Genomic DNA, 22,567 nt, shown 5'->3' on the forward strand with positions numbered 1-22,567 from the left:
AATTACAATAGCTGTTTTCTTTCCACCGTTACCCTCGACCCATGCCAATCTCGGAAAGTAGGAAGCGTGTTGACATATACAGACTTGAATTATTGCGGTATGCTTGATTACCAAGTCGAGATACATGTCCTAAATCCCCTGTCATACGGATCCAATTATAAAAGTTGTAAAGAAAACTATGAGACCATGCTATCAAAGTTTGCTAGCTCCAGCGAGAGCCACCTTGATACCGACCGAAGCCACAGTTCCCAGAGAACTACTTCCGGCAGACAGAGCAATCGTGTGGAAGTTGATAATGCCTCTGACTACACTCCCTAGAAATTTGGTAATGGCGTCGGTCTTGGTAGTAAGGCCAAACGCATAGATCTGCTTCTCGGGGACATAGCCAACAGTGATGAAGGTGTCGTCGGGGGAGGAGAGCCCGAGTACCTCTGATGTCCAGGTGCCCCATCCAGAGTCGCCGAGTTGCCAGGAGTAGGTGATATGGTCCGGCCGACTGACGGCACCCCATGTGGTGCTTCCGATAGTGAGCGTGCCACTGACGACTTTGGCCGCGGACGAGGGGCTGCTGATGGTGTACTTGATGTGAAAAGAGGATCCTTCGCCGGCCTTGTCTTTCTGCATCGCGAGCTCGCCCAGATAGACCCCCCTCCACTTTTTCGCGATGGCCGCGGTGACCTCGCTGGTGGCGATTGTGAACGGGACCGCGGGGCCTCCCTCTCGCCAAGCCTGCGAGCCATCAGGCTTGTCCATCTTGATCTCGTTGACGGTAAACTTCACGTCGTCGGGCAGAAGACTGAGAAAGACTTTTGTTTTGATCCTCGGAAACATGGCTCTTTCTTCGATATCTTGCGGCCCGTATTCGTTTCCGTCAACGATTGAGAGAGGTGAAGCCTTGACGACAAGCGGTGCCGCGGCGATGAGCGCAGTGAAGAAAGTGGAGAGATGCATTTTATTTTCCCGTCGGGTGGTCGTGTTTGGCTGGCAATGGGGTTGATAGTAGGTATGAGTTTTGAGATGTTGAGTGATGTGTTTCTAAGGGGACCAAATCTTGGGGTTGTACGATGTTCTTTTATATTTGAATTTTATACGGGACTCAGCATCGTGATGTTCCAGTTCAAAGTCTCGTCCATCCACGTCTCGAACCACCTGATCAGACCACAATGGCTATCATAGCCGACCAGAAGTGGTGATAGAATACTGCATTGGGCTCTAATACATGCTTACGTACGTACACGAGGGGATTGCCACCAATGCCAAGTCGAACCTGTGGCTGTAAATTAAAGGGACCGAATGCCTGGATTTGGCTCAAGGTAAGGTAGCAGCGAATAAAAGTTCAGAAGGCTTGAACAATCAGGTCATTTATATAAAGCGGTATTAGTATAAGAATCTGGATTTAGATGCACCTGCCTACCACGCCGTTTGCAGACATGATACATTTCACGACGGTTATGTCGTTTTTTAGCGAATAAAACCAATCCAGAATCATGATTCTCACGGCATTCCACATGCTGATTCCGCTTGGCTCAGATCCCGACACAGTGGCTGGCGAATCCGACAAGTCGCCCGTCTGAACGCGGATGAAACCCACGGCCCATTCAGCCACCAGGCAGGACCAATCTCCTTTTGATCTGGTACGACTGTAAACAGGATATACTTAAGGTGGCCAGGCTTTACAAAGCGGGATGACGAGCTCTTCGAATCAACCGTTTTCTGGATCCCCCACCATTACTGTTAGAGGGTTTGGTAGCTAAAGTGAGAAGCGAACGCGCTGATGCATTAATAGTAGCCTGTAGGTTCTAGGTAGGTATTAGTAAGAAGATACTCAAAGCTGGATTCCCCCCTTCTTCACCCTCGATACCCAATGTGGAAAGTGGGAGCGAATGAGCGTGCGGGGTTCCTTCCCTTCCCGTGGCAGGCAGGCAGGTAGGCAGGCAGCGGGCTTGCGTCAACCGTGCAACTGCCGTTTGTAAGTCAAGCAGCTGCACCTTCTCAGGCATCAACTCCATGCCTCTTTCCTGCTATAACCTACGGGAAAACAATAACTGTATCTTGTCCAACCGAGGTATTATCTAATAAACTACCAGAACTCCCGACTTTTGGAATCCGTTGTTGATTCTGGCCTTGATCGCCTGAGCCTCTAGAACACCAGTCTCTATTGCAACCCGCAGGAACGCCATGCCAGCAGACGGTGTCTATTACTCCCCGACGGGCAAAAAGACATTTATCCCGCTCGAGAACAACCCCGACGTCTTCACTTCGCTCGTGCACGACCTCGGCGTGTCGCCCTCGCTGGGCTTCTTCGACGTCTACAGCCTCGACGAGCCGGCCCTCCTGGACCTCGTGCCGCGGCCCGCGCTGGCGCTCATCTTCATCGCCCCGGCGCCCATGTACTATCAGGTCCGAGCCGCCGACGGGACCAGGATCGCCAAGGAGGACGGGGTCACGTACAGGGGGGCCGGCCCGGGCGAGCCGGTGACCTGGTTTCGTCAGACGATCGGCAACGCGTGCGGGCTGTACGCGCTGATCCACGCCGTCGGCAACGGCGAGGCGCGGACGTTGGTGACGGAGGGGTCTCTGCTGGACGGGCTGCTGAAGGAGGCGGAGCCGCTACGGTGGGAGGCGAGGGCGGACGTGCTGTACAAGAGCGAGGAGCTCGAGGAGGCGCACATGAAGGCGGCGCGCAAGGGGGACACGGCGCCGCCGCCTGCGGAGGAGCGCCCGGGATACCACTTCATCGCCTTCGTCAAGGGCAAAGACGGCCATCTATGGGAGTTGGAGGGCGGGTCGGACGGGCCTGTCGATCGGGGCCTGTTGGAGGAGGGCGAGGATATGCTGAGCGAGGGGGCGTTGGAGAAGGGCGTCAAGAAGTTCTTGAACTATGCCGACGGGAACCTGGAGTTTAGTATCGTTGCATTGGCCGAGAAGGAGTGAAAATGCCCATGAGAAACGCGGTTATCACCTAGCTAGCCGGAGCTGGAGCCGTTGACGTTGCATTGGTTCTTAAGAACCGAAGCAGAATTCGCAAGTGTCCTATAGATGGACTATATGACAATCACAAACAGGTCAATTCCCATACATGTCGTTCTCCTATAATCGAATGAATGGTGGACCATCCATACCTTCTTTACCGAACTCACCGAGTTGACCGGGGACCACCCGGAGCTCTCACCTAGAAGTGGGGCACACCTCCGCCTCAGCCTTGAGCCCCTCCACCGCACGGTCCAGGCCCCAACCGACCCCACCCCGGTCCCATCTGTCCAATCAGAAGGTGGTACCGCTCCCACCATCGAAACAGCTAGAAGGTACAGTTGGTCGCTGTTTTCTTTTGCGGATTCGCGGCCTTTGGCTGCCCGCCGAGAAACCCCACGTCGAGAATAACATATTGGACCTTTTTTTCCTTCTTCTCCGTCTCACACTCCCTCTCCCTCTCCCCAATTATACGACGACGACATCAGATACCCCGTCCCCCAAAAAGCGCAACTATTGCATATTCCAAAAAAAGTCCAATCCGAGTTCTCAACAAGTCGTACATATACAATCACAACCCCGCACACGCCCGAACTCGCCATGGCTTCCGCAGACGAGCTTAAGGCTCTCGGCAACAAGGCCATTGCCGAAAAGAACTTTGACGAGGCTGTGTACGTTTTTCTCTCCTGCCCAATCCCTTCATTCGTGCAACTCCACAATCCAGACACTGACGTCCTGCAGCGCCAAGTTCTCCGAGGCGATCAAGATGCAGCCCGACAACCACATCCTCTACAGTAACCGCTCTGCCGCCTACGCATCCAAGAAGGACTGGCAAAACGCCCTGGAAGATGCAAAGAAGACGACCGAGATCAAGCCCGACTGGCCCAAGGGCTGGGGACGTCTTGGCACAGCCTACTACGGCCTCGGCGACCTCCTCGCCGCCAACGACGCTTACGAGGAGGGACTCAAGGTCGACCCCAATAATGCCGGCTTGAAGAAGGACCTCGCTGCCACTCAGAAGGCGATGAAGGCCGAGGCTGGTGGTGGTACGCTCAATCGCCCACCCACCTACCCCCTGTTGAACGAGCACCAGGAAATGCTGACTGACTGACTAACTGCAGACGCCGGCGACCCGACTGGCGGCCTCGGCAGCATGTTCAACGACCCCCAACTTATCCAGAAGCTCGCCGCGAACCCCAAGACGGCCAGCTTCCTCGCAGACCCCGCCTTCATGGCCAAGCTCCAGCAGATGAAGGAGAACCCCAAGGGCTCGCCCGACCTGTTCACCGACCCCCGCATGCTGCAGGTTCTCGGCGTCCTGATGGGCGTCGACATGCAGATGGGCATGCCCGACGACATTCCCCAGGACGCAGAGATGCGCGATGCTCCCCCCCCTCCCGAGCCGAAGCCCGCCCCCAAGAAGGCCCCCACCCCCGAGCCCGAGCCCGAACCCGAAGAACTCGACGAGGAGGCCTTGGCGAAGAAGAAGGCCAAGGAGGAGGCCGACAAGGAGAAGGCGCTGGGTACCGAGAACTACAAGAAGCGCAACTTTGACGAGGCCATCGCACACTACAGCAAGGCCTGGGAGCTGTACAAGGACATCACCTACCTCAACAACCTCGGCGCCGCCTACTTCGAGAAGGGCGACTACGACAAGGCCGTCGAGGCCTGCACCAAGGCCGTTGAGGAGGGCCGCGAGATCTACGCCGACTTCAAGCTGATCGCCAAGTCGTACGCGCGCATCGGCTCCGCCTACGAGAAGCAGGGCAACCTCGAGCTGGCCATCGAGAACTACAAGAAGTCCCTGACGGAGCACCGCACCCCCGAGGTCAACGCCAAGCTGCGCGCCGCCGAGCGCAACAAGATCGAGCAGGCACGCCTGGCCTACATCGACCCCGCCGAGGCCGAGAAGGCCCGCGAGGAGGGCAACAAGAAGTTCAAGGAGAGTGACTGGCCCGGCGCCGTCGCGTCGTACTCGGAGATGATCAAGCGCGCGCCCGACGACCCCAGGGGCTACAGCAACCGCGCCGCCGCGTTTGTCAAGCTGCTCGAGTTTCCCAGCGCCGTCGAGGACTGCAACACGGCCATCAAGAAGGACCCGACCTTTATCCGCGCATACATCCGCAAGGCGCAGGCCTTCCACGGCATGCGCGAGTACTCCAAGGCCGTCGACGCCTGCACCGAGGCCGCCAAGGTCGACCTGGAGCACCACAAGGGCGCCAACGCGCGCGAGATTGAGCAGCAGCAGCAAAAGGCCTTCAACGCCATGTACGCGACGCGCGAGAACGAAACGGAGGAACAGACCAAGGAGCGCCTGGCCCGCGACCCCGAGGTGAGTAAACACGTACCCGCCGGCGGCGCTAAGCCCGGGTTTTCCCTTTTTAGTGCGCAGCCAGTTTTGCTAACAAGACCCTGCAGATCATGAGCATCATGAACGACCCCATCATGCAGTCTATCCTCCAGCAAGCGCAGTCGGACCCTGCGGCGCTGACGGAACACATGAAGAACCCCGACATCAGGACCAAGGTGCAGAAGCTGGTAGCGGCAGGAGTTATCCGCGTCGGCCGGTAAAAGAGAGGCGGGAGTGGCGTAATGTGTTGGAGAGAGACGGCTGGGGAGGCGGAAATAAAATTCCAAAAACAGGTCATGCGTAATGGTTGGACGAAGAAATGTTAACAACGGCTCACTAGGTCATTCGTAGTGGTTGCAATGTGACCCCAACACCAGCAATATTCCACGTGAGGGCCCCCTGGATGTCTGAATGATTACGCTGAATGACTTGCGCGTCCAGTCGACCATGAAAATAGAATAACCCGGCCACTGATGTCCTAGTCAACCAGACTTGTCGAATCTTCTGAGACATGCCGTGCCTTGAGCATATGGCGATGGATGGCTTAGGTGCCGGCAGTCGTGTACCGAATGAGGCCGGTTGTTTTCTTGCTCGTGTTAAGTGTCAGCCGTTCCCGATGGTTCGTCACCGGGGAAGAAGATCAATCACTTTCCCATCGGTGCATCTCATCTAGAAGTGCGCCACTTCAGGCCCCCGGTCTTATTGTTCAAGAGGGCTTGGCTTGGCTCTCTTGATCATTTTGTTTCCTCTTTTGTCTTCTTTTCCTACCTATGGTACCATTGTTGTATTGTTTCTACTCGCTGTTTCGGATCCACCTTTGTTCTGGATCAACACCATGGACTCTCCCATGAGAGAAGGCAAGGTCTCATTTTCACAGTCTCATACATGGTCAGACGCGATTAACAAGTAATTAGCATACGGCCAGCTCATCGAGGTCATCGCGACGGGCATGCCCGACCCCGAGACGGCAGAAGCCCACGTCCGCCAGCTCATCACCTCCCTCCCCTCCGTCCTCCGCTCGCGCGACGAGGACCAGCGCACAGCCCTGCACCACGCCGCCCGTCTCGGCCGTAACAACATCGTCCTCGCCATCCTCGAGACGAATCCGGAGTGCGACGTCGACGTCCAGGACGCCGACAAGTGCACGCCACTCCACCTCGCCGCGCGCAACGGCCATGAGGATGTCGTCAGGACCCTGCTCGCCCAAGGCGCCAACGTGAGGGCCGAGGAAAGCTTCCGCGAGACTCCGCTGCACGAGGCGAGCCGCAGCGGCCACGCGGGCATCGTGGGCGTGCTAATCGAGAACGGCGCCGTCGTCGACGCGCCGAACCAGGACCTGGCAACGAGCCTGCACATTGCCAGCCGGAGGGGCTGCGAGGCCGCCATCCGGGTGCTGCTCGACGCCGGCGCGAACCCGGCCACCAAGGACGGCGTTGGGGACACGCCGCTCCACGACGCGGCGCGGGGAGGGCACGAGGGCGTCGTGACGATGCTCCTCGAGACGGGGCTCGTGTCCATCGAGGCGCAGAACGCAAACGACTTCACGCCGCTGAGCGTGGCGGCGCGGCATGGGCGCGAGGCCATCGTACGGGCGCTGGTCGAGCGCGGGGCCGACGTCGACGCCGCGAGCGCCGAGTACTGCACGCCGCTGCACCAGGCGGCGTCCGAGGGCCACGACGGCGTCGCGCGCGTGCTCATCGCCGCGGGCGCCGACGTCGACCCGCAGGACATGGACGACCAGACGCCGCTGCACGCCGCCGTCATGTTCGAGCACGCCGCCGTCGTGGCCTCGCTGCTGGCCGCCGACGCCGACGTCAACCTCCGCGACACGGAGGACTGCACGCCGCTGCACCACGCCGTCAAGAACGAGAGCAAGGCCCTCGTGCGTGACCTGCTCGAGGCCGGCGCCGACCCGACCGTCATCTCGTCGACGGGCGAGACGCCCCAGAGCCTGGCCAAGCTGCTGAACCGCCGCTCCATCGCCGACCTGTTCGACGCGCCGCCCCACGTCGTGCCCAAGCCGGGCGTCGCCGCCGCGTGGGACCCGCGCCCGAGGCGCGCCCGCCCGCCGTCGAGGCCGAACCAGGAAGCCGAGATCGACGCCTGCCGCCACTTCCAGGGCCTGTTCTGGTGCCCGACGAGCGAGTGCAGCTTCGCGAGCCTGAGCGTCTGGGACATGCTGTACGACCCGGAGACGGAGATCAGGATCTAACCAAAGCAAAGGAGTTACAGGTCCGGATCATGCTTCGACGATAACTACCATTTCACTAAAAATCTGGCGTTGGAGTTGCAGAAGCATACACCAATTGCCACAGTAATATAACAATGCTGGTTTTTGGCATCCATAAATATTCAACAGGTAAGAACTGTCGTGTTGATGTACTCCTGCCCACCGCCTCATGGGAGCGGAACACACTTAAACCGGTTATAAGGGATACCGCGAGTATGATTAAAGTTGTGGTACCAAGCCATTACTCACCAACAAATAGGGACTCTTCCCTCAGGCCTCTACTCGACCATAGACCCACTCGGTGACTGAACAGACAATCAGCTGTAATCTCTCACCCATCCACTCGTCCAGAGCGCCGATCCGGCAAGATTCAAACTTGAAAAGCTTTCTGTCACGACCCCAGCCTGAGAAGCCAGATCCTTAAAGGATTCAAACCTTCCACACGATGACATAATAGCCGCGGCGAGCTTTTATATTACTCCGCGCGATTGACCCACTCAGAAGTACTATGCACTGGCTCACCCGGCTCTATTAGTATGCGAGTCCCAGACGGTAACCATAAGAAATAACCGCACTCTTATAGCTGGCAGATGCGGAGGCACGTCAACCAGCAGCGGCGCAAAAGCTCCTACACGTCGCGGGGGAGGGGAGGAGGAGCGGGCGCCCGGGCCGACGAGAAGCCGGTCAAGCGGTGGTTTCACCTGCCGGCGAATAACGTTGCGTGGGTGACGGACCTGGTGCAGCGCATCTGCGCGATGGACCGCCGGACCGAGGCCGAGCGCGACCGGATTGTCGCCTTCATTGAGGAGACGTTTCTCGAGATCCGCATCAACGCGCCGTACCGGAAGCCGCATTTCAAGATGGAGGCGGCGGCGGCTGCTGCTGGTCGCGGACTGGGGGCGACGACCGGAGAAGGAGGAGGAGGGCCCAGCGTCCCGGCGGCCTCGTCGCCGGCGCCGGCCAAGTCGCAGATGTTCTCCATCGTGCTGCCCGTCATAGACGTCGATATCGACGAGGGCACCAAGCGGAGCCTGCAGGACGTGCAGATCGGGGACGAGACCAGGCTGCTCCCGCCGCTCGAGATGGCCGGGGCCCAGAGGGACGGCTCAGGAAACGACAGGAGAGGCGGGCCGGCGGCGCCGGCGCCGGCGCAGAGGCGGCACCCGCTCAGCGCGATGCCGACGAACCTCCAGCACTACCTGTTCCCGCACCTGGCGCACTTTGACGCCATGGCCAAGCTGCGCGCCAGCTTCACAAAGTCGGAGCTCCACGTGCCCCGGTCGCTGGACCAGTCGTATCACGAGTCGCTGGACGCCGCGGACCTGGCGCTGCGCAACGATACCCAGGTGCTGATCCGATACCTCGGCAGGGTGGAGGCCCGCATCGCCGCAGCAGCAGCTGCTGCTGTTGCTAGACCCGAAGCGGACGGAACGACCGCGACGGAGTCGGTGGCGGGAGGTCGACAGGCGGGCCTGACGGAGACGACTACGACACAGCAGCAGCAGCAAGCGGACCCGTTTCTCAGGCACATACAGCGGACGCTGTCCCGGCAGAGCAGCTCGAAGCAGAAGAAGACGGACGGGACCAAGGCGGAGCTGGGCCGGATGGCGGGGCGGCAGGACCAGGCGAGCAGCGTGCAGGCCAAGATCTCGCGGGAGAAGAGGCGGATGGACCGGGAGAGAAGGAAGCAGATCCTGGTCGTTGCGCAGCTCTGGGTGTGGAAGATTGACGAGAGTGAGTTCCCCTCCGCTCCCCTTCTCAAACGCAGCACATGGTCATATGTCACCATCAACGGTCGACCCAGGAGGGTTCTCGGGAAAGGGGCCGGGGGGATCGGGACAACAACGGACTTTGGAGAGAAAAGGGGCTGACGTTGACGACTGCACAGACACGGTCATCAGCGCGTTCCCGGACCGGTGGGACGACAAGAACGCCAAGACGCTGCTGAACGGCATCAAGCACCGGGTGCTGGGGATGCGGGGCATCCGGTCGGGCGACGCGGACATGATGCGCATCGTCGAGAGCATCGTCGAGAGCGCGGCCGGGTACAGCGAGGAGGAGTTCCATTTCCAGTTCGAGGGGCCCCGGAGCTACTGCAGCGTGTTCGCGGCGTCCATTGCCAACATTGTGAGTCGTCGTCGTCCGCCTCCCCTTTCCTCCCTTCCACCGCTTCCGGGAGATTTCCAGGCACGGGCAGGATGTGTTAGTGAGGAAACAAGGACTGACGCATGCGAAACAAAAGTCCAACGAGGCGATGAAGCGCTACGCCGACTTCAAGGCCACCATCAGCAAGATGGGCACGACCAAGACGGTGCTCGATGACCTGCGCGCCGAGATCGAGCTCCTGCAGGAGATTGACGACGTGCGCGAGGAGATCAACATGATCAAGCGGGTGCTGCGGTCGCAGGAGCGCGTGCTCGACGAGTTCCGCGAGGCCGAGACGCCGCCCGACGCGCCCGCCAAGGCGTACAAGCACCCGACGCTCGACTTCTTCAAGAGGTTGGAGGAGGACGCGAACCGGGTGCGGGACTCGGTGAGTTTTTCTTCTCAACTTCTCTTGAGCCCCGTGATAATCCCGTCTCTTGCATACTCTGATGGTTTCCAACCCGTGACGCCGAGGGAGCTTTTCATGTGGCGAGATGTTTTCTTTGGCTGATAATAAGCGGCTTCTGTCAGATCACTACGTTGCTAGACCTAAGACAGAGAGAGGCCAACATCGAAGAGGCGCTTTCTGCGAGCGAGCAGTCCAAGATCCTCTTCATCTTTACGGGGGCGACTGTCGTCTTTGTGAGTGCCCTCTCCCTCTCGTATCTGCACGACCGACTCCCTCTAACGGTGACGTCCACAGGCGCCATTGTCCTGGGCTACTGGTGAGTTGTGGAGGATATTCGTAGAGAAACAGAAACATACAAAACATCAGATGCTGACAAGCGCCTCTAGGCATCTTCCAAATCGAAGTCGTCGGACTGGCACAGCCAACCACCGGCGGGATCCTCCTCCTCGCATGCTGTAGGCCCCCTCCTTCCCTTTTTTCTTTTCTTTGTTCACCGCAGTCCAACACCCCCCAGAGCAGAAGACTGACGCGAAGCTTCACAGTCCTCAGCCTGGTGGCGACCGTGCTGCTCATCGCGCTCTCGCTGCAGATCTACGAGTTCGTCACGCAGGGGAAGGCGGCGCAGCTGTGGCGCCGGGGGACGGACTTCTTCGCCGTCTGTGGGCTGGAGAAGCTGTCGGCCCGGCGGCGCCACGACAGGTCGTCACCGCCGTCGTCGTCGGTCGGCGCGTCGACGCAGCTGAGCCGGCAGGGGCGGTCGAGCCTCTCGCAGCAGCCCGCGGGGAGCACGGCGGCCGCTGCCGCCGAGAGGAACGGCGTGCGGAAGAGGCTCGCGGCGCTGACGGGGCGCAAGGAGAAGACCAAGGATGAGGAGAAGGGGTGGACTAGGAAACAGCACTGAGAGTGTTGTGGTACCACTTTGCTAGAGATGGACTTTGAACTGAGCCACTAGAGATGCTTGTGGAATGTTCCAACTACGTGCTAATTACGTGGGCAATAAACCGAAATACCAAGACATGAGGATGGTGCCTCGCATGAAGTGGTGTTTCATCCACAGATGGGCTTACAGCAGCCGTTGGATCTGTTGAGCCGCCCCTAATACCTTCTCCTCCTCGAACCGGCGCCCGACAAGCTGCAACCCGACAGGCAGGCCGTCCATTGCCACAGGATCATAGAGGCCCCAGTTCCAAGCGTCATCAGCGTTGCGTGGGGTGTGGTGTGGAGGGGTGTCCCCGTCAAGCTTCCGGCTGGCCCTGCCGGCCGGGAAAGTCAAGGCTGTGTAGTCGAGAAGGTTGAACAGCTTCGTGTACCCGAGCCAGCGGCACGACCCGTGGGGCACAGCCGTGTGCGGCATGGTGGGAACCAGCAGCACGTCAACCGGCCGTCCGGACGGCGACCTGGCGCCGTTCCACATGTCGTGATAGGACTGCTGCATGGCGACCTTCCTCTTGTTCAGCTGCCAGTATTGGTAGACCGTGATCGCGGGGCCCAAGTCGACGAACTCTTGGACTCCCGACATGAGTGGCTCGACGCCCTCGGCGACGGCGTGTCGGATGTCCTCGCCCCCATCGGCCGAATAGCATTCGTGCTGAGCCCGTGAGGTTAGTTTTTCTGGATAAGAGTGTGCGAGTGAACCGGTTCTCACCAGGATTTTAATGCATTCCTCGTTCAAGCTCGTGTCCCACTCCACAAGTTCATGGCCGGCAGCTTGCAGTTTTGTGGCAAGCGCACGGAATACCCGTTCGATAGGCGGATGTACCTTGACCACGCCGTCGTCCAGCATCGTACCGACGACGAGCGACCTCGAGGACGCCTCTTGGAAGGCGTCGTCTCTCCACGGCAGTGGCGGGATCTGGGGGTCTGTCGTCGAGGGCGCGGCTTCGATCACCAGCTTGGTCACCGCGGTGAGGGAGCTCAAGGACCTTGCCATGGGGCCGATGGCCGACGGCACGTACTGCTGGCCTTCCATGGAGTTCATCACGCCCCGGTACGACAATCGCCTGCTCTACGATGGATTGGGCCTGTCAGCGAGTCATCGTGGCAGACGCGGCCGCCATGTGCCCCGACTTACACTAGGTTTCAACCCCCACAGCCCATTCATGTGGCTTGGTATGCGAATCGAGCCTCCAATGTCTGTTCCCCAACCGATCAAAGAGCCGCCGAGAGAAAGCAAGGCTGCCTCTCCGCCCGAGGAGCCCCCAGGGGTGAGTTTCGAGTTGGCCGGGTGCGTGGTCAAGCCCCAGAGCGGATTATTGGTTTCGCACCACCAGACGTTAGTTAGTACGTGGTGACGACTCTGCAATGGAGGGGAGGAGGGGCTTCACCATGATACTCTGTGGAACATTTGTTTTGGTGATTATAATTGCTCCGAGCTGCTTCAGGGTATGCACCAGCGGTGCGTCTTCCTTTGCAGGAGTAAAGGCGTTGCTGACGTAGCCCAACGTCGAGGCTAGTCCTTTGACGTTGACCTGGTCCTTGACCGATATGGGCACGCCGTGTAGAGGACCTATCATGCGGCCATGCGTCTGCCGGAATCCGTCAAGCTCGCGAGCTCGCTCGATGGCGTCGTCGAAGCACGTTTCTGTCAGGCAATTCGTCTGTCCCCCGACCCGTTAGACGTGCATGTTGACACTGATCATGGTTGTGACTTCATTCGTTACCTTGCTCTGCGCCTTACAGGCCCTGTCCGGCGGATCAGCTCATGGACATTGTGCGTGCGCTTTGAAGTCGCGTGCTCACCGTTCAATGTAGGCACGAATCAGTTCCTCGGCCGAGACTTGTCCCGATCTTAGGAGGTCCATCAAGGTTTCGATGTCAACCTCGTCAGCGCCCAGTGTGGCCGAGGACGAGACCCCGTCCGTCAGTTCGTATTTTCCAAGTTGCGCATCTCGAGCCGCTCGTTTTGCGGCGGCGACTTCTGTCCAGGACCAGGCTTTATCCGCCGGGTGTTCGCTCCCAATCATGATCGCGTTGCCACCTTGTCTAGTTCGTGCTAGTAGAGCCAGGCTGTACCAGTTCTATTACGGATGCCAGCGCCAATGATAATATCAATTTGAGGGTGGTTATGAATTTAGAACTAAATGTTCCGAAATATCAGAGAATCCGACAAAGCCACTCATCGCTCTTATAGCCAAGTAGATGTTACGGACATCCGATAAGGGAGTAGTGTAGCCAGAGGCCAAAGCTAGGGTAGCGAGGATGCTAACTGCATTCAGATGGGCGCTCTTTGCATGCGCCGACTGGTATTTACGTATATGCTCGGCCACGGGTAGTAAAGGCGTGCGCGTGATACTGTCCCGGCGCTTGACCAAGAGATGGACATAACCGAGTGAAACGGAAATAACACGGCGAGCCACGTATGTATCTGAAGAACCTCGCTAAAGTCTGTTTCCCAATGGCCATTCATGCTGGGCGTCGCCGCTCGCCAGCTATATCAATCGGTCCGGATCTTCATCGACTGAAGTCTGGGCCTCTCAACGCATCATATTATGCGTCGTGCCAGGCAAGATCCCACCATTGACACCCGTTCTGGGTGTATAGCAGGAAGCATACGATAAGGCTTCGGACAGACAATCCCGAAAAAAAGCCCGTCTCCTGCAGCACCTTCTGCGGGTGTGGTTTACATAAGGCTGATTAGCCATGGGCCGGCTCCATGTAGGCTGATTGCATGCGGGTTGGGCTGACAGGATTAGGGTGACCTCTCCCCCGCTCTGCACAACCCTGCCATACACTTTGTCAAGGGACTTTTGCAAAGGCGTTGAAAAGCTCAACGGCCACTGACATCGGCTCGAAGGTATGGCGAGCGGGAGATAGGAGGGCCAGCTTGATGTCCCTCGAGAAGAACTCGACCTCTCATCATTTATCTTCCCGGCGACCCCGGGGCCGCCTCTTCTTTGTTGAATCTCCGAATCACCGCCTCTGGTCCGCCTTGCGCCATAACGGAAAACTCCGCAATACCCGAAGGCGCAGACACATCTTCCTCCCCGAGGGGCCGCTTTGCATGACACCCCGTACGGAATATGGCTTCCACCGCCTCGTCGTCGGCGTCGCCGTCCCTATCGTCAAGCAGCCCCCAGCCGGAACGGCGGCGGGCCGTATCCACTGCGACTTGGGGCGCCGCTTGTGCCCAGTGTGCCGCGGCGAAGACCAAATGCCTCCGCACGAATGAGACACAGGGGTCCAAGTGTGATAGGTACGTCGAAGCCATATCTCAGTGCGTCGTCGACGTCCGCTCCCTGTCCTGCTGTCCCCGGCTGCCAAGGGACGGAGATCCAATGAGGTCTCCGGACCCTGCAATCCAGATTGGACTTGCGGACATTATCGCCGGCTGCATTCCCATCTGTCAACTGCTGAGGCCGCCTTGACCAATGGATAGGAGATGGCACGTCGGCTTCTACGATATATCTTACAGTTTAGAGAGATTATCTAACTCGAAATCCTGTGTTTGTCGTTAGGTGCGAGCGCCTTTCCAAGAAGTGCATGAGCCAGATACACAAACAGGCAGAAGAGACAAAGCCGGCCTTCGTAAGTAGATCATCTCTTTTGCTTGCGGCGATTCAAGGCCCATGGATCGTCCCCGAGATGCGGCATAGCCCATGGAGCGTGGCCCGACTCAGTGTGTCCCAAAGCCGGCATTCGCGTATCCCTAACTTCCGCTTCCGCAGGAAGACCAGCCAGCTGGAAGAGCGGCTGGACCGTCTCGTCAACTTACTTCGGGTATCAGACGGCACCTCCGCCCTGGCGTCTCACGCTGAGACCGCTCAGATAAATACCTGTACAGAACCAACGCCTCTGGTCCCCAATAACACCTACTCGGCACTGCCTCCTAATCATCCAGGCCCAGACCTTCATGCGCAAAACGACGTTTCTTCACGCAGGGCAATCGAGCTTGCCGACGTGTGTCCCGTCAAGATCCCCGTGTCTTACAACGCCTTTGTGCCGCCAACATGCATCTGCAGACCCGAGCCGGGCGAAGCGCCACCGCCGCCCGATACGGACGAGAACCTGTTAAAGGTCTACCGTACGGTCATGGCGCCGCAGTTCCCGTTCGTACTGGTACCCGAGGGCGTGTCTGCCGCCACACTCGGCGCGACGAGGCCCTTCCTCATGGCTGCCATCCGGATGGTGTCGTCGTTCCGGAGCATGAGATCTATGCGCGGCCAGATGTACCGTCTGCTGAACTACATTGCCGACTACATGGTCCTACGTGCTGAGCGGTCTTTCGACCTTCTGCTCGGTCTGGTAGTCGTTGTGGCCTGGTTCCACCACCACTGTGTCGCCCACGCACAGCTCCACCAGCTTATCTCGCTGGCCGCGTGTCTCGTGGGCGAGTTGGGTCTGAAGAACAGCCCCTGTTTGCCTGAGCGAACTAGACTATTGGTCCTGCGGCCCTGGGAGATGAGAGAGCGAACGAACGAGGAAAGGCGCGTGTTGCTAGCTGTGTGGTATCTCAGCTCTTCGTGAGTAGACGCCCCTCATCAGATAGTGTTCGAATGGCACTTAATAGCTGCAGTATTGCCCTGGACATCCACGCGTTTGACCCGCTGAGGTACTCGAGATACATGCAGCAGTGCACCAGGGAACTCCAAGAAACCCAGGAATACGACTCGGACATGCAGCTCATCTGCATTGTCAGAATCCAACGTCTATGCGAGAGGGTGGCAGATTTGAGGTCGAGAGACTACGACGACGAGGAAGCTGACATGGTCGTCCGGGCTCCCTTCTCGGCTCACATGATGGGATTCAGTGCAGAGCTCAACAAGCTCCAAGCTGAGATGCCCCCGGGCTTGCGTAACAATGGAAAGTCTGACTTCTGAACATTCAGACCCGATGGACTAACCGTGTCACAGTTCACCTCAAGATACGGACAGCCACTGCGCGCCTTCGCATCCACGAACCACCCAACATCGACGCTGAGCTGCTTGCCTCACTGTCAAAGTCCCTGGGATCCGCCGGCTCCGGCTCCACAAACGCTCTGGATGCATTCTATCAATCCAACGCCGCTCTGAAGGCGTGGTTCGACACCTGGCTTTCCGTGCCTGCTGAATCGTTCTGCGGCATGGCGCTCCCGATGGTGTCGCACATGGTCTACGGCGTCATGATGCTGAGCCGCTGGGCCTGGCTGGCGTCCAGAGAGAACGTCCCCTCGACCCTCCTGCAGGCGGAGCCCGTCGACCCGTTCCGGAACCACTCCAACATCGCCCTCGCGGCGATGGAGGCGGCCATCAACCCCAACGCGCGCACGAGCCCGGCAAGCCCGTCGGCCGCGCCGAAGGGGTCCTCGCCGTGGCAGACGACGCTGCCGGACGACGACCTCCCGCGCGCGCTGGCGGCGCTGAAGGCGCAGCTCGCGACGCAGCCGGGCCTGATGCTCGACGTCAACGGCTATCTCGACCGGGTCGTCGCGCAGCTGCAGGCCGTCGACGCCGCGTACCGGGAGATGTCGGTCGACGACGGCGAGTGGCGGGATAACATCTGGAGCCTCGGGGCGACCAAGGTGAAGATCGCGCAGCTCAGACAGGCGAGGTGGTCCAAGATGGTGGCGGCGCAGGCGGAGGTGGGAGAGCTGAAGGATCGCAGGGGAGGAGGGAACCATGAAGGGGTCGTCGGCCAAGGGGAGATGCAGGAGGACTTTCTCGCGTCGTTGCAGATGCCGGACTGGGATGCGAATATGGTCTGGGACCTGCTGGGGTATCATGACCGTATGCCGGGAGATGAGCAGCTTTGGGAGGATGTGAGCCCGGGTGAACAAAACTGGTCGTCTGTTGCGATGGGTGGGATGGGTGGGTTTGGTCAGCTAGGTGGAGATATGAATAGGTGGATGTAAATGGAACAAGAGACATGAAGTGATGCAGGTGGTATTGAACGATATGAAGGAGGAATCTCGTGTAAGAGACTTATACCAGGCGACTCAAGCCGTTCAATCGCCTTCAATTTGTTACTGAGTTGGGCATCTTAAGAGGTTACTAGATTGATAAGTACTGTGCCAATCACTTACAGAGTTAAAGGGAATTCAAAGTATTAGGACAGATGAGAACATGTAAAAAGTTGAGATGATTGCGACAAGTATCAGGGTAAGCAAGAGAGAAGTCGTACGAAGTGGTGATAGATTAAGTACATAATGATATAATATCTCGACAGTGAACAGCTGGCGTTGTGGCAGAGTGGTCTAATGCGCAAGACTAGAAATCTTGTTCCTTCGGGAGCGTCTGTTCGAATCAGGCCAACGTCGACTTTTTTGCTTTTTTCCGTCTAACATCCCCCTAATGCCACACTTTCTCGGCCGTTATCAAAACGACTCTTATACGAAGTTTTATAAAGTAATATCATCAATTTTACAATACCTAAAGCTGAGGCCTTGTACGACGTATTGCGCTCTTGACTGGCCATATACATATCCTATAGCAAACTCATCTCATGCGATAATCCATCTAATAAACAACAACATCGATATGACAACTATATGTCTGCTACTAAGACTCACTGGTGCCGGTCTCACTTAGCTCGACGTAGGCGGATCCTGCCAGCTCTTCCCAAAAGCCCGCCAGTGCCGCCCTGCCCCTTCTTCTTCTCCTCATCCTCGATCCGCAAAATCAGCTCGCCGAACAGGCCGTTGGCCCAGCCGAACCAGGCTCGCGTCCAGTCGTTCGGGTTCCAGCTGTTGACGCTCTCGTGCAGCACCCCCGTGCCCGCCGTCGAGTCCAGAATCATCCGCAGCTGTTCGGCGACTTCCTTCTCGACGTCCTCGACGCCGGAGATCGGGTCGTACGCCGTGATGGCCGCGATCACCGCCGCCATCGGCCACGCCTTGCCGGGGCCGACGTGCGGCCCGCCGACCGCCGAGATGACGGGGCCCTTCATGTAGTACGAGTTGGCGTCGCTGAGGACGTACTTGCGCGTGTTGCGGTACACCTCGGCGTAGTCGCGCGGCTCGGCGCCCGCGGGCGGGTCGGGCAGCTGGAAGCTCGACCGGGTGAAGTTCCACAGCGGCATGGCGAGCAGCGAGGGCACGTTGGCGTCGTCCATCAGGTTCGCGCTGCCGTACCCGTCCACCTCGTAGGCGAAGATGTCGCCGAACCCGGGCTTGTGCACGATGGCGTCCTTATCGATGCCCCGCCGGATCCCGAGCGCCTGCGCGCGCATCTTGCCCGTCAGCTCGCGCGCCTTGTCGCCGTCGAGCCGGGCCATGATCTCGGACGCCGACTCGAGGTACTTGGCCCACATCATGTTGGCCGGCACGAGGAACTGGTAGATGCACGCGTCGTCCGAGGGCCGGAAGGCCGTGCGGATCATGCCGTTCTCCTTGCTCGGGTTGCCGAGGCCGTCGTTGGTGAGCGTCTCGCTGCCGCGGTTCGTCCACCCGGTGAACTTCCAGGCCGAGTCCTGGACCTTGCCCTCGGCCGAGTAGGTGCCCAGCCGCATGGCTCCCGCGGCGTCGACGGCGGCCTCGACGGCCTCGACCCAGCTGTACTTGGAAAAGAACTGCCAGTCGCCCGTCTTCTCGGCGTACGACACGGACATCTTGAGGAACGACGCGAGCGAGTCCAGTTCCCACTTGCAGTCGAACACCAGCTGCGGGTCGTAGGGCGGAATCGGTTTGTTGTTCACGTAGGCGCCGTTTTGGGTCGGCGGGATGCCGCTCTCCGGCGGCGGCTGGAAGCTGTGGCAGTACGGCGAGATGATGATGTAGCGCGAGTGCGCGTTGATGAGGCCGCGCCAGAGGCTCGCGAGTGAGTCCTTGTCCTGGGACGCCTCGAGGAGGGGTAGGTAGGGGCTGATCTGCTCGGCGCTGTCCCTCAGCCACAGGGCGTCGATGTCGCCCGTGATGACATAGGTGAGCTCCTGGTCGGTGACCCTCGTCTCGCCCGTCTCCTCGTCCGTCTTGTTCGCGAAGCCGCGCCATTTGACCATGCTGTCGAGCGTCATGGGATACGCATTCTCGAACAGCCGGTACATGTCCGGGTCCTTGATGACCTCCTTCATCCGCGTGATGAGGTTATCCATGGCGGGCAGGCGGAATGTGCGACATTCCGGCGGCGGCCGGACGGAGGGGAACTTACGCCTGCCCTCGGACGCCGGCCCGGGCCGCTTCCGCATCCACTCCTCGAATGGCACGCAGTCTACAGGCGGCGTCATGTGCGCCGGGTTACCGGGCTTGGCGAGCTCCTCGTCCTCATCGCGGTACGAGTCCTCGCCCTCTGCGTCGGCCTTCAACTGGTCGGCCGCGGTGTCGGGCTCGCCGTGGGCGGCGGGCGGATTCTGGTCCTTGTCCTGTTGATGCGTCTGCTTGCCGGCATCGCCACCGGCGGCGGTATGCCCGCTTTCCGGGGTTTGTGGCGGCCGTGATGCCTGGGCGGGGTTGAGGTACCCGCCGACGCTGCCGAGTCGCGAGTTCCTAAGAAATATCATGGAGACGACGAAGAAGAGGGCGACGGCAAGGAAGCGGACGCGCCGGCTCAAACAGGCGCCGCCGAGGACCTTGAAGGCGGGCATGGTGTCGTCTGTCTGGCGCCGTCCGAGGATGTGTTTTCCCGCTCTCCCACGGGGCCTTTCTAGCTGTTGCGAGCAAGTATGGCTTTTTTTGGGCCTACACTTTTCGCCTCCCTTGAACTTTAAGCCTTGCTGGTGCGTTGGTTGATGAATCTCAAGTTCTCAACTGGGGGTCACAACCAACCAGTAATGTTGGCCCCTCATTTTTCCCATCAATGGGATGGCACACTAAAAGCTCCTAAGGGGAAAAACAAGACGGAATGTGAACGGGACGCCACGGGGTTTAGGCGACGGTGTCGAGATCAGGAAAACAGCATGGGCTGACGAACTCAACTTCCATTTACCTAACTTCAGCCCCGACGCCACGGCTTAGCAGACCTACTACATGAGACTACACTAGCTACACTAGACATGGGGCGTCTCGTGGTTGACTGTCATCCCTGCATTTGATCCATCTCAGATGGGAATGAGACCCCTAGAGCCGAGAAACATAATAGGCTTGGCAGCTCGTCTGATTTGAAGACCCCAATCCCGTCACGGAGCACTTCCCTTCCGAAAAAAGCTGTGTGCTTACGAGACTACGCTGTTAGAGGTTGCACAGTTGCCGTTGTGGCTTGTCGCCGGCACATATGCCCCCCTCCAGATGGTTAGTTATATGCGCGGCCAACGCAAAAAGGTGGACGATCGACGTTGGCCTGATTCGAACAGACGCTCCCGAAGGAACAAGATTTCTAGTCTTGCGCATTAGACCACTCTGCCACAACGCCCTTACATGCTGGAACCGCTTGGTTGCGGGGATGATGGTCGAGAGACACTACGAAATCAATACGCCTCGATGTGCTGCACTTCAACCACTCTCACACCTTACAGAACGGCCAAATAGCTTTCCCCAAGCAATATGTGGGTGTGATCACCAGTCAAAAGATCGCTTGACAACAGATATGCGTACGCTCTTGGAACTCCGTGGCCCCTTTGACCACACACGAGAATGTACTGGAACGTCCGTCGCAGGGACAACGCCGACATCTCACAACTTGTACAGCCTCGGGTGCGTCCCGTCCTCCGCCGCCCGCCTCAAGATCTGACGGTTCTTCACCCCGTAGTATATCCTCAACCAGGCACACCCGACGACAACCACAAAAAGCAGCGCCGCGTTCACCCAGTGGCCGGTCGGGTACCCCTTCGTCTTCTCCTCGGCCTTGTAGGTCCAGACTCCCGGTATCTGCCCGAGCCCGCCGCCGAAGCTGACGTTGAGCGCGATCGCGAGCCCCGTCGCGCCCGTGCTGAACACGTTGGAGCTCAGCCAACCTAGCAGCGGCGGGATGCACGCGAACGCCCCCGATGCCCCGACGATCAGACACCCGTACCGCGCGTGGTATGCGTCGGGTGGCAGCACGGCTGAGATAAGGAAGCCGATCCCGCCAATGAGGGCGAGCGCCGCCGAGTGCGCGCCGCGCGCGTTGAGGCGGTCGGCGGACCACGCGACGAGGATCTGCACGACTGGGGAGGCCGTCAACATCTTGTCGGAGGACAGGAGGGGTGGAGTGAGTGCAGCGCTTACCGTACGCTGCCGCATATGGGGGGACAGTCATGAGCTGCGCTTGTAAGTCGTGAAAGCCCAGCCCGGCCGTGATGGACGGTATGAAGAGCGACAGAGACGAGAACGGCGTCGACATGGCAAAGTACACGGCGTAGTGTCCGTACAGCCTCCAGTCCGTCAACGTCACCTTGGCCTCCTCCCACGACATGCTCTTGTCGCTGCTCTTGCTGCCTTCGTAGTACAGCCTCTGCCGCGCAACGTCCTTCTCCCTCTCCGACAGCCACCCTGCGGTCTCGGGGTAGTCTGGTAGGTAAGCCCACACGAGGATGGCCGACAGGCAAGACGGGATGCCCTCTAGAATGAATAACCAGCGCCAGCCGGACATACCGTGCACCTGGTTCATGTGTCCGATGCCGTACGCAATGGCGCCGCCGAAGGCGCCCGCCAGCGTCGCACTCGCCAGAATCATGGCCACCCGCACGCTCCTCTCGTTGTGCTTGTAGAAGAAGGTGAGGTAGTAGACCAGCCCGGGGAACAGCCCGGCCTCGAAGACGCCCAGCAGGAACCGCACGCCCGTGACGGCCGCGCCGTTGGTGGCGCCGCCGAGGCCGATGGTGACGGTGCCCCAGGAGAACATGAGAAAGGAGAGCCAGCGCGAGGGGCGGAGCTTCTTGAGAAGGATGTTGGACGGAACCTCGAAGACGGCGTAGGCGATGAGGAACACCATGAGGGCGATGGTGAAGTCGCGGTTCGACATGTGCGTCTCCGTCTGCATGTCGTGGCGCGTGGACGAGTTAAGGATCTTTGCGTTGCCGATATTGGACCGGTCGAGGAAGCAGAGGAAGTAGATGCCCGCCGACAGCGGGATGATTCGTTTGTCCTGTTTCCAGAGGAGCGCCTTTTCCTCTTCGTCGTCGCTGGGGGCGTCGCTCTGGGGCGGCGAGGCAGGCGAGAAATACTGAGCAAGTGTTGTTAGACCTACTATCGCGTCTGAACCCCTGGTCCTCTCATGAGACGAACACACACCTCTTTCACCGCGGCTGACTCGATGTCACTGCGGTCTGGGGCGCGCGAGCCCTTCGTGTCCAAGGTCGAGTCCATCCCGGAAGCGGTTTCGATCACGAGTTGACGCACTTCGTATGCCCGACTTCCATCTACTTGTACCGGTTGGTGAACGGCGGCCAGGCAAGTTAAAGCCAATCTCGAGTGATGTGCGAAAAACACAAAGCTGTATGTTTGCTTGGAACGCCACAAAGCTTGTTCAGTCACCGCGAAAAGTTTCCGTCGACCCCCCCATCATCCATGACAGGTTTCCATGTCAGAAGCAAGAGCCGACAGGCCCTTCTCGTCGTACGAGGGAACATCCCGTGCGACCCTACGGGGTTCTCTTTGAATCAGTACCCTGGTACGAGGGGAACCCCAGAGTGCATAGCA

At 59.1% G+C, this 22,567-nt stretch overlaps 10 protein-coding genes and 2 non-coding genes across 12 annotated transcripts; 6 read left to right on the forward strand and 6 right to left on the reverse strand.

The window, feature by feature from the left end:
• Positions 1–192: 192 nt before the first annotated feature.
• Positions 193–951, reverse strand: GLRG_00850 (uncharacterized protein; the record flags this gene model as incomplete). The annotated part of the gene is made up of 1 exon (XM_008091535.1): positions 193–951. One exon carries the CDS (start codon positions 949–951, stop codon positions 193–195), a length of 759 nt encoding a protein of 252 aa, XP_008089726.1.
• A 1,227-nt stretch (positions 952–2,178) lies between these two features.
• Positions 2,179–2,934, forward strand: GLRG_00851 (ubiquitin carboxyl-terminal hydrolase, family 1; the record flags this gene model as incomplete). Its single annotated transcript, XM_008091536.1, has 1 exon — positions 2,179–2,934. The coding sequence occupies one exon, from the start codon at positions 2,179–2,181 to the stop codon at positions 2,932–2,934; it is 756 nt and encodes a 251-aa protein (XP_008089727.1).
• A 636-nt stretch (positions 2,935–3,570) lies between these two features.
• Positions 3,571–5,541, forward strand: GLRG_00852 (tetratricopeptide; the record flags this gene model as incomplete). Its single annotated transcript, XM_008091537.1, has 4 exons — positions 3,571–3,641; positions 3,712–4,016; positions 4,092–5,302; positions 5,389–5,541. 4 exons carry the CDS (start codon positions 3,571–3,573, stop codon positions 5,539–5,541), a joined length of 1,740 nt encoding a protein of 579 aa, XP_008089728.1.
• A 728-nt stretch (positions 5,542–6,269) lies between these two features.
• GLRG_00853 (uncharacterized protein) lies at positions 6,270–7,532 on the forward strand (the record flags this gene model as incomplete). Its single annotated transcript, XM_008091538.1, has 1 exon — positions 6,270–7,532. One exon carries the CDS (start codon positions 6,270–6,272, stop codon positions 7,530–7,532), a length of 1,263 nt encoding a protein of 420 aa, XP_008089729.1.
• Positions 7,533–8,140: 608 nt separating this feature from the next.
• Positions 8,141–11,005, forward strand: GLRG_00854 (uncharacterized protein; the record flags this gene model as incomplete). Its single annotated transcript, XM_008091539.1, has 7 exons — positions 8,141–9,284; positions 9,439–9,677; positions 9,793–10,083; positions 10,227–10,337; positions 10,399–10,420; positions 10,491–10,559; positions 10,647–11,005. 7 exons carry the CDS (start codon positions 8,141–8,143, stop codon positions 11,003–11,005), a joined length of 2,235 nt encoding a protein of 744 aa, XP_008089730.1.
• Positions 11,006–11,167: 162 nt separating this feature from the next.
• On the reverse strand, positions 11,168–13,067 carry GLRG_00855 (amidase; the record flags this gene model as incomplete). The annotated part of the gene is made up of 6 exons (XM_008091540.1): positions 11,168–11,692; positions 11,750–12,109; positions 12,176–12,400; positions 12,495–12,701; positions 12,765–12,786; positions 12,844–13,067. The coding sequence occupies 6 exons, from the start codon at positions 13,065–13,067 to the stop codon at positions 11,168–11,170; spliced, it is 1,563 nt and encodes a 520-aa protein (XP_008089731.1).
• Positions 13,068–13,963: 896 nt separating this feature from the next.
• On the reverse strand, positions 13,964–14,311 carry GLRG_00856 (uncharacterized protein; the record flags this gene model as incomplete). The annotated part of the gene is made up of 1 exon (XM_008091541.1): positions 13,964–14,311. The coding sequence occupies one exon, from the start codon at positions 14,309–14,311 to the stop codon at positions 13,964–13,966; it is 348 nt and encodes a 115-aa protein (XP_008089732.1).
• A 374-nt stretch (positions 14,312–14,685) lies between these two features.
• On the forward strand, positions 14,686–16,930 carry GLRG_00857 (uncharacterized protein; the record flags this gene model as incomplete). Its single annotated transcript, XM_008091542.1, has 3 exons — positions 14,686–15,563; positions 15,617–15,894; positions 15,954–16,930. 3 exons carry the CDS (start codon positions 14,686–14,688, stop codon positions 16,928–16,930), a joined length of 2,133 nt encoding a protein of 710 aa, XP_008089733.1.
• A 323-nt stretch (positions 16,931–17,253) lies between these two features.
• GLRG_13025 lies at positions 17,254–17,335 on the forward strand. Its single transcript has one exon. It is a non-coding gene; the product is annotated as a tRNA-Ser (tRNA).
• Positions 17,336–17,598: 263 nt separating this feature from the next.
• GLRG_00858 (uncharacterized protein) lies at positions 17,599–19,596 on the reverse strand (the record flags this gene model as incomplete). The annotated part of the gene is made up of 1 exon (XM_008091543.1): positions 17,599–19,596. One exon carries the CDS (start codon positions 19,594–19,596, stop codon positions 17,599–17,601), a length of 1,998 nt encoding a protein of 665 aa, XP_008089734.1.
• A 682-nt stretch (positions 19,597–20,278) lies between these two features.
• GLRG_13026 lies at positions 20,279–20,360 on the reverse strand. Its single transcript has one exon. It is a non-coding gene; the product is annotated as a tRNA-Ser (tRNA).
• A 260-nt stretch (positions 20,361–20,620) lies between these two features.
• GLRG_00859 (major facilitator superfamily transporter) lies at positions 20,621–22,234 on the reverse strand (the record flags this gene model as incomplete). The annotated part of the gene is made up of 3 exons (XM_008091544.1): positions 20,621–21,093; positions 21,155–22,091; positions 22,160–22,234. The coding sequence occupies 3 exons, from the start codon at positions 22,232–22,234 to the stop codon at positions 20,621–20,623; spliced, it is 1,485 nt and encodes a 494-aa protein (XP_008089735.1).
• Positions 22,235–22,567: the final 333 nt, after the last annotated feature.

Source organism: Colletotrichum graminicola (genome assembly GCF_000149035.1).
Source record: "Colletotrichum graminicola M1.001 genomic scaffold supercont1.2, whole genome shotgun sequence".
Classification (NCBI taxonomy): domain Eukaryota; kingdom Fungi; phylum Ascomycota; class Sordariomycetes; order Glomerellales; family Glomerellaceae; genus Colletotrichum; species Colletotrichum graminicola.